The sequence below is a fragment of the Protomyctophum parallelum genome, assembly GCF_964188405.1.
Source record: "Protomyctophum parallelum genome assembly, chromosome: 17".
NCBI classification, from domain to species: domain Eukaryota; kingdom Metazoa; phylum Chordata; class Actinopteri; order Myctophiformes; family Myctophidae; genus Protomyctophum; species Protomyctophum parallelum.
Genome location: NC_139719.1, coordinates 40,392,614 through 40,405,630, shown reverse-complemented (window position 1 = coordinate 40,405,630; position 13,017 = coordinate 40,392,614). Strand labels below are relative to the sequence as shown.

Here is a 13,017-nt window from a genome sequence, read left to right as displayed (position 1 = left end):
AAAATTGGTGACCTATCCAATATTGTGACGTAAGAGGTCGCTGTTTCTTTAATTGCGTTGTGTAGTTTGTAAGAAATACATCAAACAACAAATATATATCGGCACATAAAATAAATAAAAACTATATTAGGTCTATTCCTTCCAGATTCCACTGAATCATTCCACTGAATCATCATTCCACATATCAATTATTACCCACAAAATGGTATGTTTGTGAATGATTGAATACATAGGACCCGAATGGAAACAAGACCACAATGACTTTTGTGTTATTAAAAGTGTTTGACTTTACTCTGTTTCTGTTTGCATTTCTGTCTAAGAAAGTATTCAATCAATCAATCAATCAATCAACCAAGGTTCTGGGTATCTCAATCCTCTTAGTAGACCTTATGCTTTCCTCGAACTGTACTTATATTCTACAGACTGTTTAATACAATTTATGCAATCAATACAATACTCAATATAATCAATCACAATCTGGAACAACATTCAGTAAAGTCACCCATTCTGGTGTAACGCCTATATATCTCTGCTCTGTGTGTGTGTGTGTGTGTGTGTGTGTGTGTGTGTGTGTGTGCGCGCGCGCGCGCGATGGACGTGCGCATGCGCTCGCGCGCGTGTGTGTTTTTGCGTGCGTGCGACGTAGTGCGTCATCCCCCCTGGTTACCGGGTCGGAGGCGTCTTCCGTCTTGTCTTGTCTTGGTTGGGGAGAGAGAGACAGAGAGAGAGAGAGAGAGAGAGAGAGAGATAGATAAAGCGACAAGATGGTGAGTATATTGTTTCAATTTAACAAGGAAAAACATCATAAATTAGCCTCGCCAGAAGACCGTTACACATCCAAACCCGTTAGAAAACGCACCGTTTGACCCTCTTGTAGACGACCCCGGGCTGTTTATTAAACACCAACGCTTTAGTTGTGTGTGTGTGTGTGTGTGTGTGTGTGTGTGTGTGTGTGTGTGTGTGTGTGTGTGAAGAGAAAAATCAAAGATCCTTAGATCCCCCCCCCCCCCCCCCCCCGTGTGTGTGTTGTATAGTATAGACCGTTAGGCTAACTACAGCAAAAAGCCTGTTGCCTCCTCCTCCGTTCAGTTACCATGGTGGGGAGATTAGCCTAGCCACGTTAGCAACGGCGAGCCGCTATGTTTAGCTGCTGGCTGTATAGTAATTAGCTGTTATAGTTGTGTAGTAGTAATTAGATGTTAGTTTATTGTTGTCCAGTTTAGGAAATGAGCCACGCGGTGGGAGGCTATTATTATAGTTTTCAAAAAGACAACAGATCACTCAAGATGGTACTGTTACTGTTGTCAGACAGTATCCCCTTTCGGGACCCTTTGCTTTGACCCTTTTCTGGTGTTTGGGAAGGGTAAAGCGAAGGGAAGGGGGCTACATTGTCAGGTACTGTTGTTTGTTGTCTGTGAGCTGTTTATTCTGTATTTTGGCTACTGGTGCAGACTGCTGAGAGAGAGAGAGTAGATGTGTGCAACTGCATCCATCCTCCTCCAAGTCAAAGAGTGGGATATATCAATATAATACACTTTGCAGTGCAGGGCCATGTTTATCATACAGTCAGGCCTAGCCGCAATTTGCAACTCTAGATTTTTTTTGCAATTTTTTTTTGCAAATTGCGGCTAAGTCAGGCCAGGACAGGTGGTGGACTTTGATTGATTGAAGTATGTGTTATTGTCAGTTTGCAGAATGGGTTCATTTCACATGAAAGCACAACTCAATTCAAAGGCTGTTACTGTGGACGACACACTGATAAAGCATTATAATTTATGCACTTGTTTACAACAGGGTCCACCTTTTTCAATTCATCAGAGCATTTGGAGACGTACAAATATACACTTCTATATAGACTACCACCTGTGTTATTATTATTATTATTACTGTACGTGCCCGTCGCAGTCGGCCACCGGCCTACTTAGGAACGATGCAACTTGGGAACCTAATGATATACGTTGTCATAGCACCTGTTTTAACTGTCAGCCGGTGTCCCACATGGAGATCTGTGTATGTGCCTGTGTCAGGCTGTGTGTGAGGCTGGAAATTGCACAGGTGAAAGGAGTTGGCCTCATTAGGCCCACTGGCAGAGCCTGGCCCAGGTGAAAGGAGTTGGCCCCATTAGGCCCACTGGTCAGACCCTAACCCAGAGCCTTTTGTGGTGGTTCTGGAGAACCGTGGGTCCGACCGACTCGATACCGGGTCCCTGTTCATGACTATATTTTCGTATGGGAATTCTGGAACGCGGACGTAAACATGCTCTCTAAGCTCGTATCTGCGGCGTGTGACGGCCTTTTTTTGCTTGAGTTATTCTGAATTCGGGAACTTTTAGTACCTATACATCCCGCAGCGAATATCTCCTGTGGCGCGGAAGCCGTTAAGTATTTTTAATCTTTGTTTGACCGATTTGGTCGCTTTATTTCTTCTTGTTTGTTTACAGTTTATTGTACCGCCTCCCAGTGTGCGGTTGGCTTGTGTCGGCTACGTCCCTGCCTCTGATCTGCTCTGTCATAGCTATAGCGCCACTAGCTAGCCAGATAGGCGGTACAATGAGGTGTCAATAAACAAGGAAGGAAGAATCAAAGCGACCAAATCGGTCAAACAAAGATTAAAAATACTTAACGGCTTCCGCGCCACAGGAGATATTCGCTGCGGGATGTATAGGTACTAAAAGTTCCCGAATTCAGAATAACTCAAGCAAAAAAAGGCCGTCACACGCCGCAGATACGAGCTTAGAGAGCATGTTTACGTCTGCGTTTCAGAATTCCCATACGAAAATATAGTCATATATATAGTCAAATACTTAACGGCTTCCTTGCCACAGGAGATATTCGCAGCGGCATGTATGGGTACTTATACTTCACATATTCAGAAACCCTCACACGAAAAAATCTCGTCAAAGAGCGCAGACAGGCGTTATTTATGTTGTTTATGTTTTATAAATGTCCGCGTACCAGGTGGCATGGTACTGATGCAACAGGACCCAATGCACTGGGTCTAACACATGTCAGAAACTTCAGTAGCATTGGGTTCTGCTTGGAGGGCTATGTGGGGGTGTGGAACGTGTGTGTCGAATGTGAAGTCGGTGGGTCAAACTGTTCTCGAGTTACGTGCATTACAACCGTACACACACGTACACACGGACGCACGCAGAGACGAGGCGCGGCGCATTATATAGTAGATTAAATGTCTGTAACTCTGAGTACAGACCTGTGTACATTTATACTAGTAATTAAGTATTTTAGTAGTAGCATTTCTTTTGCAGTGGATTATTTTTACAATCGATAGATTATTGGCAGACTATCTGTATCAAATGGAGGGGTTGCAGGCTCTTATCTTTTTTGTTATTTTCAGAATAATAGAAAAGAAAAGTATGAATAAAATGTAAAACAAAACAAATCAATCAAAGTGGTGGTCCTTGAATTAAAAAAACACTGAATCATCAAAGAATGTATTAATTATGGCCTTAACAGGGATCACTCAGAGTGATACAGTATTTTCCTCATGTTTCTGGAAACACTGGAGGCAATGTTTATATGTTTTTAATAAATAAAGGACTGCCTGGAGTGAAGATAGCCTGATACATAGGCTATCTCTGTGTTGTTGTTTGTATATGGACCCATTGTGTCTGAAATAAAGTTTTCAATCAATCACTGCTGTCTGTAGCTACATGAGAGATGGAAGCTACTAGTGGGATGGATGGAGGGATGGGTGGATGGGTGGATGGATGGATGGATGGATGGATGGGTGGATGGATGGATGGATGGGTGGGTGGATGGATGGGTGGGTGGGTGGATGGGTGGATGGGTGGATGGATGGGTGGATGGGTGGGTGGGTGGATGGGTGGGTGGGTGGGTGGGTGGATGGGTAGATGGATGGATGGGTGGATGGGTGGGTGGGTGGATGGATGGATGGGTGAGATGCCATTCTAATGGTGGCTGGCTTGCTACAATGGCCTCCCTGTTTGCCACCGGCAGCCGGCCGGCTACCATCACATGGGCTGTTTGGAGTGTGTGTGTGTGTGTGTTCTCACTACGCACCACTCACCACATCCTCTGTGTGTGTGTGTGTGTGTGTGTGGTTTCCATTCTTGAAGTGGCCTGCACCTTTGATTCTATCTTAGTACCAGCCACTCCTCCACACCATCATAGAGCTAGGCTATAGGTGCAATCTACTTGTTTACGTGTTTATCTTCGGCAGCCTAGGACACATACAGTACATAGGTTGGCCTAGGACACATACAGTACATAGGTTGGCCTAGGACACATACAGTACATAGGTTGGTCTAGGACACATACAGTACATAGGTTGGTCGTAAGAGGTTGGGATGCCCCAAAAAAGCAGCTAAACGGCTTGCAAAATCCTGTGCAATCTCTTCTCTACTATCGGTAGCAGCCGCCAAATATGGCGAAGACGCTGTTACTTGTACCCCTGAAGGGGGGGTGTGTGGGTATGTGTGCGGGATTTGATTGTGTCCTTGTTGTATTGTGTGCTCTCTTATGTGGACATAAATAAATTGTGTAAGTGTGTGTGTGTGTGTGTGTGTGTGTGTGTGTGTGTGTGTGTGTGTGTGTGTGTGTGTGTGTGTGTGTGTGTGTGTGTGTGTGTGTGTGTGTGTGTGTGTGTGTGTGTGTGTGTGTGTGTGTGTGTGTGTGTGTGTGTGTGTGTGTGTGTGTGTGTGTGTGTGTGTGTGTGTGTGTGTGTGTGTGTGTGTGTGTGTGTGTGTGTGTGTGTGTGTGTGTGTGTGTGTGTGTGTGTGTGTGTTACAGGGCCTGCTGTCGATACTGCGCAAACTGAAGAGCACCCCGGACCAGGAGGTGAGGATTCTGCTGCTGGGGCTGGACAATGGAGGGAAGACCACGCTTCTCAAACAGCTAGCCTCCGAGGACATCAGCCACATCACCCCCACACAGGTAACACATCACCCCCACACAGGTAACACATCACCCCCACACAGGTAACACATCACCCCCACACAGGTAACACATCACCCCCACACAGGTAACACATCACCCCCACACAGGTAACACATCACCCCCACACAGGTAACACATCACCCCCACACAGGTAACACATCACCCCCACAAAGGTAACACATCACCCCCACACAGGTAACATCAGCCACAATGGAACCCCCACACAGGTAACACATCACCCCCACACAGGTAACACATCACCCCCACACAGGTAACGTCTGTCTGGGTAAACATCAGCCACATCACCCCCACACAGGTAACGTCTGTCTGGGGAAACATCAGCCACATCACCCCCACACAGGTAACACATCACCCCCACACAGGTAACGTCTGTCTGGGGAAACATCAGCCACATCACCCCCACACAGGTAACGTCTGGTAACATCACCCCCACACAGGTAACGTCTGTCTGGGGAAACAATAAACATCAGCCACATGGAACCCCCACACAGGTAACGTCTGTCTGGGTAAACATCAGCCACATGGAACCCCCACACACATGGAACCTAGTGGCGCTTCTGGGCGGGAACCCCTTTTGGTGTTTTAAGCATTATGTTATACTTTATCTATTTTTCCAAAAAAAAAAAAAGCAGATCTACAAGCTAAAAAAATAGCACCGAGTGCCACGCTACGAGCTTGTAGATCTGCTATTTTTGAAAAATCGTGAAAATGTGGCACCCAAACCTTTTTGAATATATATATTCTTTCAGAGCGAATGTTTTGAACTCAAATCTTTGCTTCTGGGAGGTCCCCCCTGGAACAACATATTTTCAGATGGGGGGTCAATTACATATATGTTTTGGGGGTCCTTGACATGAAAATGTTTGAGAACGACTGACAGCTTTTCTGAAAACCTTTAGAAGACATTTTAATATTTGTATAGAATCGTCCTGGGGTCTAAATGGGTTGTTAATCATGATGTCTGTCTGCAGGGCTTCAACATAAAGAGTGTCCAGTCTCAGGGCTTCAAGCTGAACGTGTGGGACATCGGTGGTCAGAGGAAGATCAGGCCCTACTGGAGGAACTACTTTGAGAACACGGATGTGCTGGTGGGTTTTATGGTGCCGAATTTGAATAATATTAGTCTGAATAACCACGACCACAAAAGTAAAAATAGCCAATCTATATAATCGCAATCGTTTAATTGCCAAAGTATAAAATAGGGTTGACCTATTGCGATGCTATATATATATTAACTCAATTTGCTGGGGGTCCCCTGGATCCCCCTCAAGGACCACTGGGGGTCCCCAGACCCTACTTTGAGAAGCACTTCTCTTTCCTTGTGTTTCATCTTGTCATTTGTTTTAAATCGATACTAAACTATGCTGATCTATGTTGGTTACTTGTTCACATTTCATTGTGTTGTTGTCTTCTTTGGGTCATATATTTGTTTTGTTTGACCACAACATGTTGAGAATGACTCACTTGACGTGGTAAAGTGTGCATGAATGTACTCTCAGTCAGCTTATTGCCATATGTTTCAGATTTACGTCATGTATGTACTCTCAGTCAGCTTATTGCCTTTATGTTTCAGATCTACGTCATCGACAGCGCAGACAGGAAAAGGTTTGAAGAAACGGGGCAGGTAATTATCACATTCCTGTTATACTTCATCATGTGAATATGTTGTACTTTATCACGTGTTCATGTACAGAAACATAAGTGAATATGTTGTACTTTATCACGTGTTCATGGACAGAAACATAAGTGAATATGCTTGTTATTTAACCCCCAGTGTCTCTATTCTGGCACCCGCTTGAAATGCTATCAACCCATAGTCACCAGTAGGTTACTCAGTAGAGCAGTGGGGCCCAGTTTGGAACCAAATGGACCCTTAACACATGTTAACAATGTGGCGCAAATCTTTGAATATTGTTACAGAGCGAGTTTTTAACTCAAATCTTTGCTACTGGGGGGGGGGGGTCCCTGTAACAACATATTTTCAGATGGGGGTCGGTGGCCAATGTCATATTTTTGGGGGTCCTTGACATGAGAATGTTTGCGAAAGACTGACGTAGAAACATGAGGTTTTTCAGAAAACTGATTTAGAAGACATTTATTATATTTCGACGTCGGGCCTAAATGGGTTAATCTAGTAACCTCTGAGGTTAAATGCTTAAAGTGTGATTACCTTTTGAGGGGATTAAGCATGTTTGTTTACCTACCTAGTACTACACCCATTGGTGTCAAACCCATTAGTGTCCAAGTCAGGCCATTAGCAGTGATCATGAGTGATGGTCCGATTTAGAATCTAAATGTCTCTTTGTGTTTACGCTATTGCCCTGGAGTATCCATCTATCTGTAATTGAGAACACAAAGTTAGGGACCAACACCACATCGGACAATGACTAACAACAACAACAACAACAACGTCTCTGCTCCAGTAGAGCCTACTGGCTTCATTATATATGGTCATGATAAGTAACCTCGTCATCGTCATTTGTCACGGTCGAGATTGTGGATTTCACAATGCCAGGTCAGACTTCCCGGTCCTTCATTGCCATCCCCAGTTCCTGCTTACTGCTTACTGCTTAATGCATGATGTGTCCCTATAGCGATGACATCAGGGAACGACAGTTTTTCTACCTCTGGTCTGCTTTGAGGCAGGACTCCAGAGAAGAAGGGAAGATTATAACCTCATTGTCAGCTCTGTAGCAGTGGCCCGGCAACCTGTGTTCTTCTGGATCGGACCAGTGAAGAAACACGGGGAAGGTTGTCGTATATTAGATTAGTCGATGGGTGGCTCTTCTCTTCCAAGAGAGATTTTGCGCTCTCATTAGAAGGCGGTGTATAAAGTGCCATTCAGGCGTTTCTCTAATTTCTTTGAAGGTGTCCATGTCTCTGAGCCATAGAGTGTAGAATCGGTAGTTAAGTAATCGGTAGGTTAAGTAACCTACCGGTTGATAACACTCGAATCCGCAAATTCTGGGCATGTCACAACGTCTCTACTCACGTGTGCGTGTGTGTGTGTGCCTGCGTGTGTGTGTGTGTGTGTGTGTGTGCGTGCCTGCCTGTGTGTGCGTGTGTGTGTGTGCGTGTGTCCCAGGAGCTCGCGGAGCTGCTGGACGAGGAGAAGCTGAGCGGTGTTCCCGTGCTGATCTTCGCCAACAAGCAGGACCTGCTGACGGCCGCGCCCGCCTCGGAGATCGCAGAGGGCCTCAACCTGCACACCATCCGGGACCGCGTCTGGCAGATCCAGTCCTGCTCCGCCCTGACCGGGGAGGGCATCCAGGTGAGGACCAGAACCTACCCTAACCCTAACCTTAACCCTGACCCTGACCGGGGAGGGCATCCAGGTGAGGACAAGAACCAAGTGTCCATAACAGGAGTTCTCAACATGTGGGTCGGGACCCCCAGTGGGGGGGGGTTCAAATGTGATTATTTTGGGGGTCCCAGCCTGAAAATGTTGAGAACCATCGATCAGATGATGTCACTCTCATGAGAGAACCAGTATGCACTCGCAGGCTGGCACCACTGGACTTATACTGGATCTCTTGTCCACTAGTCCCTTCCTATAACATCTTAGTCTAGTTTTTATTTGTTGACGAAATTGTCAGTATATTTAGTCTTAGTTTTAGTCATCGTGGCTTTTTTTGTCAGTGAAAAAAGGTAGTCGACGAACATTCTTTCGTTTTGGTTTTTGGTCGACGAAATCAACACTGCCTGAAACATATATGAGGTTTTCCGCCCGACAACGGAGACGCTATATCGACAGGCCTATAGTTACATTCCTCCATAGTTCCTTTTCCGCCCGACAACGGAGACGCTATATCGACAGGCCTATAGTTACATTCCTCCATAGTTCCTTTTCCGCCCGACAACGGAGACGCTATATCGACAGGCCTATAGTTGCATTCCTCGATAGTTCCTTCTTCTTTGTGTGTTGCTCTGCTTTTCAAACGCCACATTTTCTCTTTGTGTTTCAGGAGGGAATGAACTGGGTCTGCAAGAGTGTCAACGCGAAGAAGAAGTAGCACCGCCTCTCTCTGTCTGTCTTCTACTGCTCAGGAGGGGGAAGCAGCTGTGACACACACACACACACACACACACACACCCATCTTGACCTTTTTGGTGAAACGAGATACACTACCTGTGAATGTATATGCACACTACTAATACCACATGGACTTGAAGAGAGTTTTTAACAACCTGCCTGGTCCCTCACCGCCTCGTGACCCCTCCATCCCTCGCCACCCGTGACCCCTCGCTGCCCGTGACCCCTGTTTCTTTGGGCGCGCAACACCAAGTATACAGGTACATGGCCCATTAGAACAGCGGTTCTCGACCAGTGGTCCTTGAGGGGCTTCCAGGGTGGTCCCCGGGCTATAAATGGAGAGTTGGTTACCAAATGGATCCTTATTCGATCTTTAACTCTTGAGAGTGTCAAATGAAACCAAGTGGACCCTTTTACGGGTCCATTTGGTTTAATTATTTTACACTCTACAGAGCTACATTATTGTTAAACAATACTGTTAATTAATTTACAAGACGTCTACACAATTAGCATGTAGTTCCGTGGCTCAAATGCCCAATACATAATGGGCCTTGATATGAAAGGGGTTTAAAACTACTACTTTAGAACACCACACCAACAACGCCTGTCTTCTTTGAATCCCCCTTTTTTTTAACCTTTATTTCTGTCCATTCCCGTCCTTTTTCATCATTCACATAAGGTTGACATTTTGTGGGGGGTTTTTGTACTGTATATCATTCCGCACAATGGCTGTAAGCGCTTTTCATGCTATGGCTCCGTTGTTTTGTTTTTTTGAAGTGAGGTCTATTTTTGTAATTCTTTATTTATGGTGAAGTAGAGTTTAGGGCGCTTCCAAACGACAACGTGTGTGTGTGTGTGTGTGTGTGTGTGTGTGTGTGTGTGTGTGTGTGTGTGTGTGTGTGTGTGTGTGTGTGTGTGTGTGTGTGTGTGAGACATTGGTCTTCGACAGGGGGTCTTGAACTCTAGCATCCCTCTTCTGGGAGGAAAATGGCACGTCTACAAGTTCACAACGCATCACGCTGGGACACGTCTTGAGCTTGTAGATCTGCTATTTTCGACGAAAAGGTTTTAGTGTAGAAGGAAATAAACTGCGAAGTAAGTAAAGATCAAGTTTACTATTTATGTTGAGGGTTTAAGTGGTAAATAAATACACATTAACATTAATCCAACATGAATGGAAAACCAACGAAACAAACAAACATTTACACAACACTACTTAAGTAAAAGTACCAATACTGCAATTTAGAACTAGGTTCTGGTATCTTTGAATATATATTGTTACAGAGTGAGTTTTTAACTCAAATCTTTGCTTCTGGGAGGTCCCTGGAACAACATATTTTCAGACGGGGGTCCCTGGAACAACATATTTTCAGATGGGGGGGGGGGGTCCCTGGAACAACATATTTTCAGATGGGGGTCGGCGGCCAATGTCATATATATTTGGGGTCCTTGACATGAATATGTTGGAGAACGACTGACACAGAAACATGGGTTTTTCAGAAAACTGTCAGGATTTAGAAGACGGTGACACTTTTTTAAATTTCGACGTCAGGCCTAAATGGGTTAATATTGAGGTTACGTTTAGGAACACCAGGTAGAGACCGTTCCGAGGTCCCCCACCGGGCGATGTGCGCCCCACTGTGCCCCACCGGGCGATGTGCGCCCCACTGGGCGATGTGCGCCCCACTGGGCGATGTGCGCCCCACTGGGCCCCACCGGGCGATGTGCGCCCCACTGGGCCCCACCGGGCGATGTGCGCCCCACCGGGCGATGTGCGCCCCACTGGGCCCCACCGGGCGATGTGCGCCCCACCGGGCGATGTGCGCCCCACTGTGCCCCGCGGGGGCGACTGTTTTTTTGGGGGGCGAGCGTTTTGGTATTCCCTGAAACACGTTGAAGACCCCTGATCTAGAATGTTGGAGGAATATTGTCTACTGTGCTCGGCTTCCCCTGTAAAAGAATCATATTATACTGTTAAGGTCATTACACACTGGCGAATTAGCGACGCGATATATTCGTGCGAATAATTCGCATTTAAAAAAAACCAATTGAAGTCCATGCAAGCTTCCACATCAGTGGCGAATGTGCGAATGTGCGAAAATCGCTTTTATTTGTTCGCTCTGGTGTCGTATTTTGCAGAGATTCGCAGGCGAACTGCAACATGCAATATTTCGCATTTTCAGATCGCTTATTCGCATCGCGTCGCTAATTCGCCAGTGTGTAATGACCTTCAATGTTAATATGTATAAAAAAAAGGGAACATTATTAAATGAAATGGTTAAGAGAGACATTACATTTTTATTGTATTAACTGTAAATATGTTGGCCCTATGTTTGTATGTTACATTTGCGTGCATGTTCTTAGAGTATATCTGTTGTTACCCGGGCTGTACACTGTAGTCTATAATGTTTTTGCATATCTAATATAGGCTGGCAGAGTTTTTAACAAATATATATTCTGATGTGGAGGATATGAAATGCATTTGTTTGTTTGTTGTTTTGCTTCACGGAGGGGCCCGCAGATATGTTTTCCTTTTGATATTTTCGAATGCATTCCGTCCCAAGCGTTTAAACTTTAAAGGTACGTGAATAAAAACGGTTGTTAGAAATAAAAATGGCTTCCCAAAGGATTTTATTACTAGGGCTAGGGCTGTCACGGTTACACATTCAGGACGAGAAGAACCCCTTTTGGTGTTTTAAGCGGTGTTATTCTTTGTGAAAATGTGGCACAAATCTTTTGAACAGTTGTTTTTGGCAGCAAAAATTCTACTTTAGTTTTAGTCATAGTCTCTTGAATAGTATGTAATGGTCACATTTTTAATAATGGTCACATTTTAGTCACCTGGAATGTTTTAGTGTTTAGTCTAGTTTTAGTCGACTAAATATGAGATTTTAGTCGACTAAATCTACAGTTGATTTAGTCGACTAAAATGTATTTTGGTGGGCCTTGATGCCGTCGGCAATGGCTGATTTTACACTTGCTGAAAATAGCCGATCTACAAGCTCGTAGGCTATTTTCAGGATGCAACCAAGTGTAAAATGACAAAATCAAAATCGACAGTATATTTAGTCATAGTTGACTAAATAGTTGTCATCATGACTTAGTCTTTTATTTAGTTTTAATGTGGTTTTTGTCAGTGAAAAAAGGTAGTTTTTTTTTAGAATCTGCCTCAGTCCTAAATGGTTTAAGTTGACAATTGTCACACAAATAATTATGATTAACGATGTAATTGTGTTTTCTTTTGCATTGAACATAGGAACCTTACAATGTGTAGTTCTGTTTATCTTCGTTTTTGCATTTTGTTTAGGGTATTTTCTATTCAAATTCTCCTCACCCTGACAGCCTACAGTCCCTACACACACTCAGGTGGGTCAGCTGCTGGTGACAGCCTGGTGATGTCACCGTGTGGGAGAGATGACATAATTAACTGTGCATGTGGGGGAGTAGCTTTCAGAAGGCAGTTAGTTTCCATTATTTTGATACTCTACACTATTATTGCTCATAAGTGTGTCACCCTGGCTTAAAATAGTCTTGTGTGTGTGTGTGTGTGTGTGTGTGTGTGTGTGTGTGTGTGAGACGCAACTTGGCCTGTTGTAGCGCCACCATGAGGCTGGATATGCACGGCATTTCTTTCATGTGGATTCCAGGCAAGGGATTCACTTTCCCAAAAGTAGCGTAACCGATCTGACAGTGCCTGTTCCTCTCCGACGCTGATGTGCATCACTTCAATCAGTTATGATATTTAGCGTGGTGACTTCTCCTTGCACCAGCCATCCAAATACAATACAAATGCAAGCTGTAGGTCCCGTAGACTCGCTCTTTTATTGACCGGCTGTTAGCTTGTAGATCTGTTTTTTTAACGAGCGACACCGTCCTACGAGGGAGTAATATATCAGGCCCGGAGCTGCCCCTGACATCTGATTGGCCAACAGCAGAGCTGCCCTGGCTTGTGATTGGACAGCAGCTCCTCCCCATATGGGATCAAGTTGCTTTGCAGGTTGCTAATCCGGTCTGGTTTCTGGACAGGATACGGAATCCTGTCTTGCA

The 13,017-nt window shown here is 44.9% G+C and overlaps 1 protein-coding gene across 3 annotated transcripts; it reads left to right on the top strand.

Moving 5' to 3' along the window:
- The first annotated feature begins 708 nt into the window (after positions 1 to 708).
- Positions 709 to 11,544, top strand: arl3b (ADP ribosylation factor like GTPase 3b). 3 transcript variants are annotated; one of them, XR_014570607.1, is made up of 7 exons: positions 709 to 767; positions 4,770 to 4,913; positions 5,909 to 6,025; positions 6,511 to 6,561; positions 8,023 to 8,208; positions 8,903 to 9,829; positions 9,903 to 11,544. XR_014570607.1 is itself a non-coding variant. In XM_083788071.1 (6 exons), exons 1-6 carry the CDS (start codon positions 765 to 767, stop codon positions 8,948 to 8,950), a joined length of 549 nt encoding a protein of 182 aa, XP_083644197.1. In that variant the 5' UTR covers positions 709 to 764; the 3' UTR covers positions 8,951 to 11,544. The 3 variants fall into 3 exon arrangements, 1 of the variants encoding a protein (XP_083644197.1); XR_014570608.1 differs by having other exon boundaries at positions 8,903 to 9,835; XM_083788071.1 differs by having other exon boundaries at positions 8,903 to 11,544.
- Positions 11,545 to 13,017: the final 1,473 nt, after the last annotated feature.

Bases quoted from the DNA above. Each gene is read 5' to 3' on its own strand.
- arl3b (XM_083788071.1), top strand. The intron at 4,914-5,908 runs GTAACACATCAC...GTCTGTCTGCAG, and splicing joins GCCACATCACCCCCACACAG to GGCTTCAACATAAAGAGTGT. The intron at 6,562-8,022 runs GTAATTATCACA...CGTGTGTCCCAG, and splicing joins GGTTTGAAGAAACGGGGCAG to GAGCTCGCGGAGCTGCTGGA.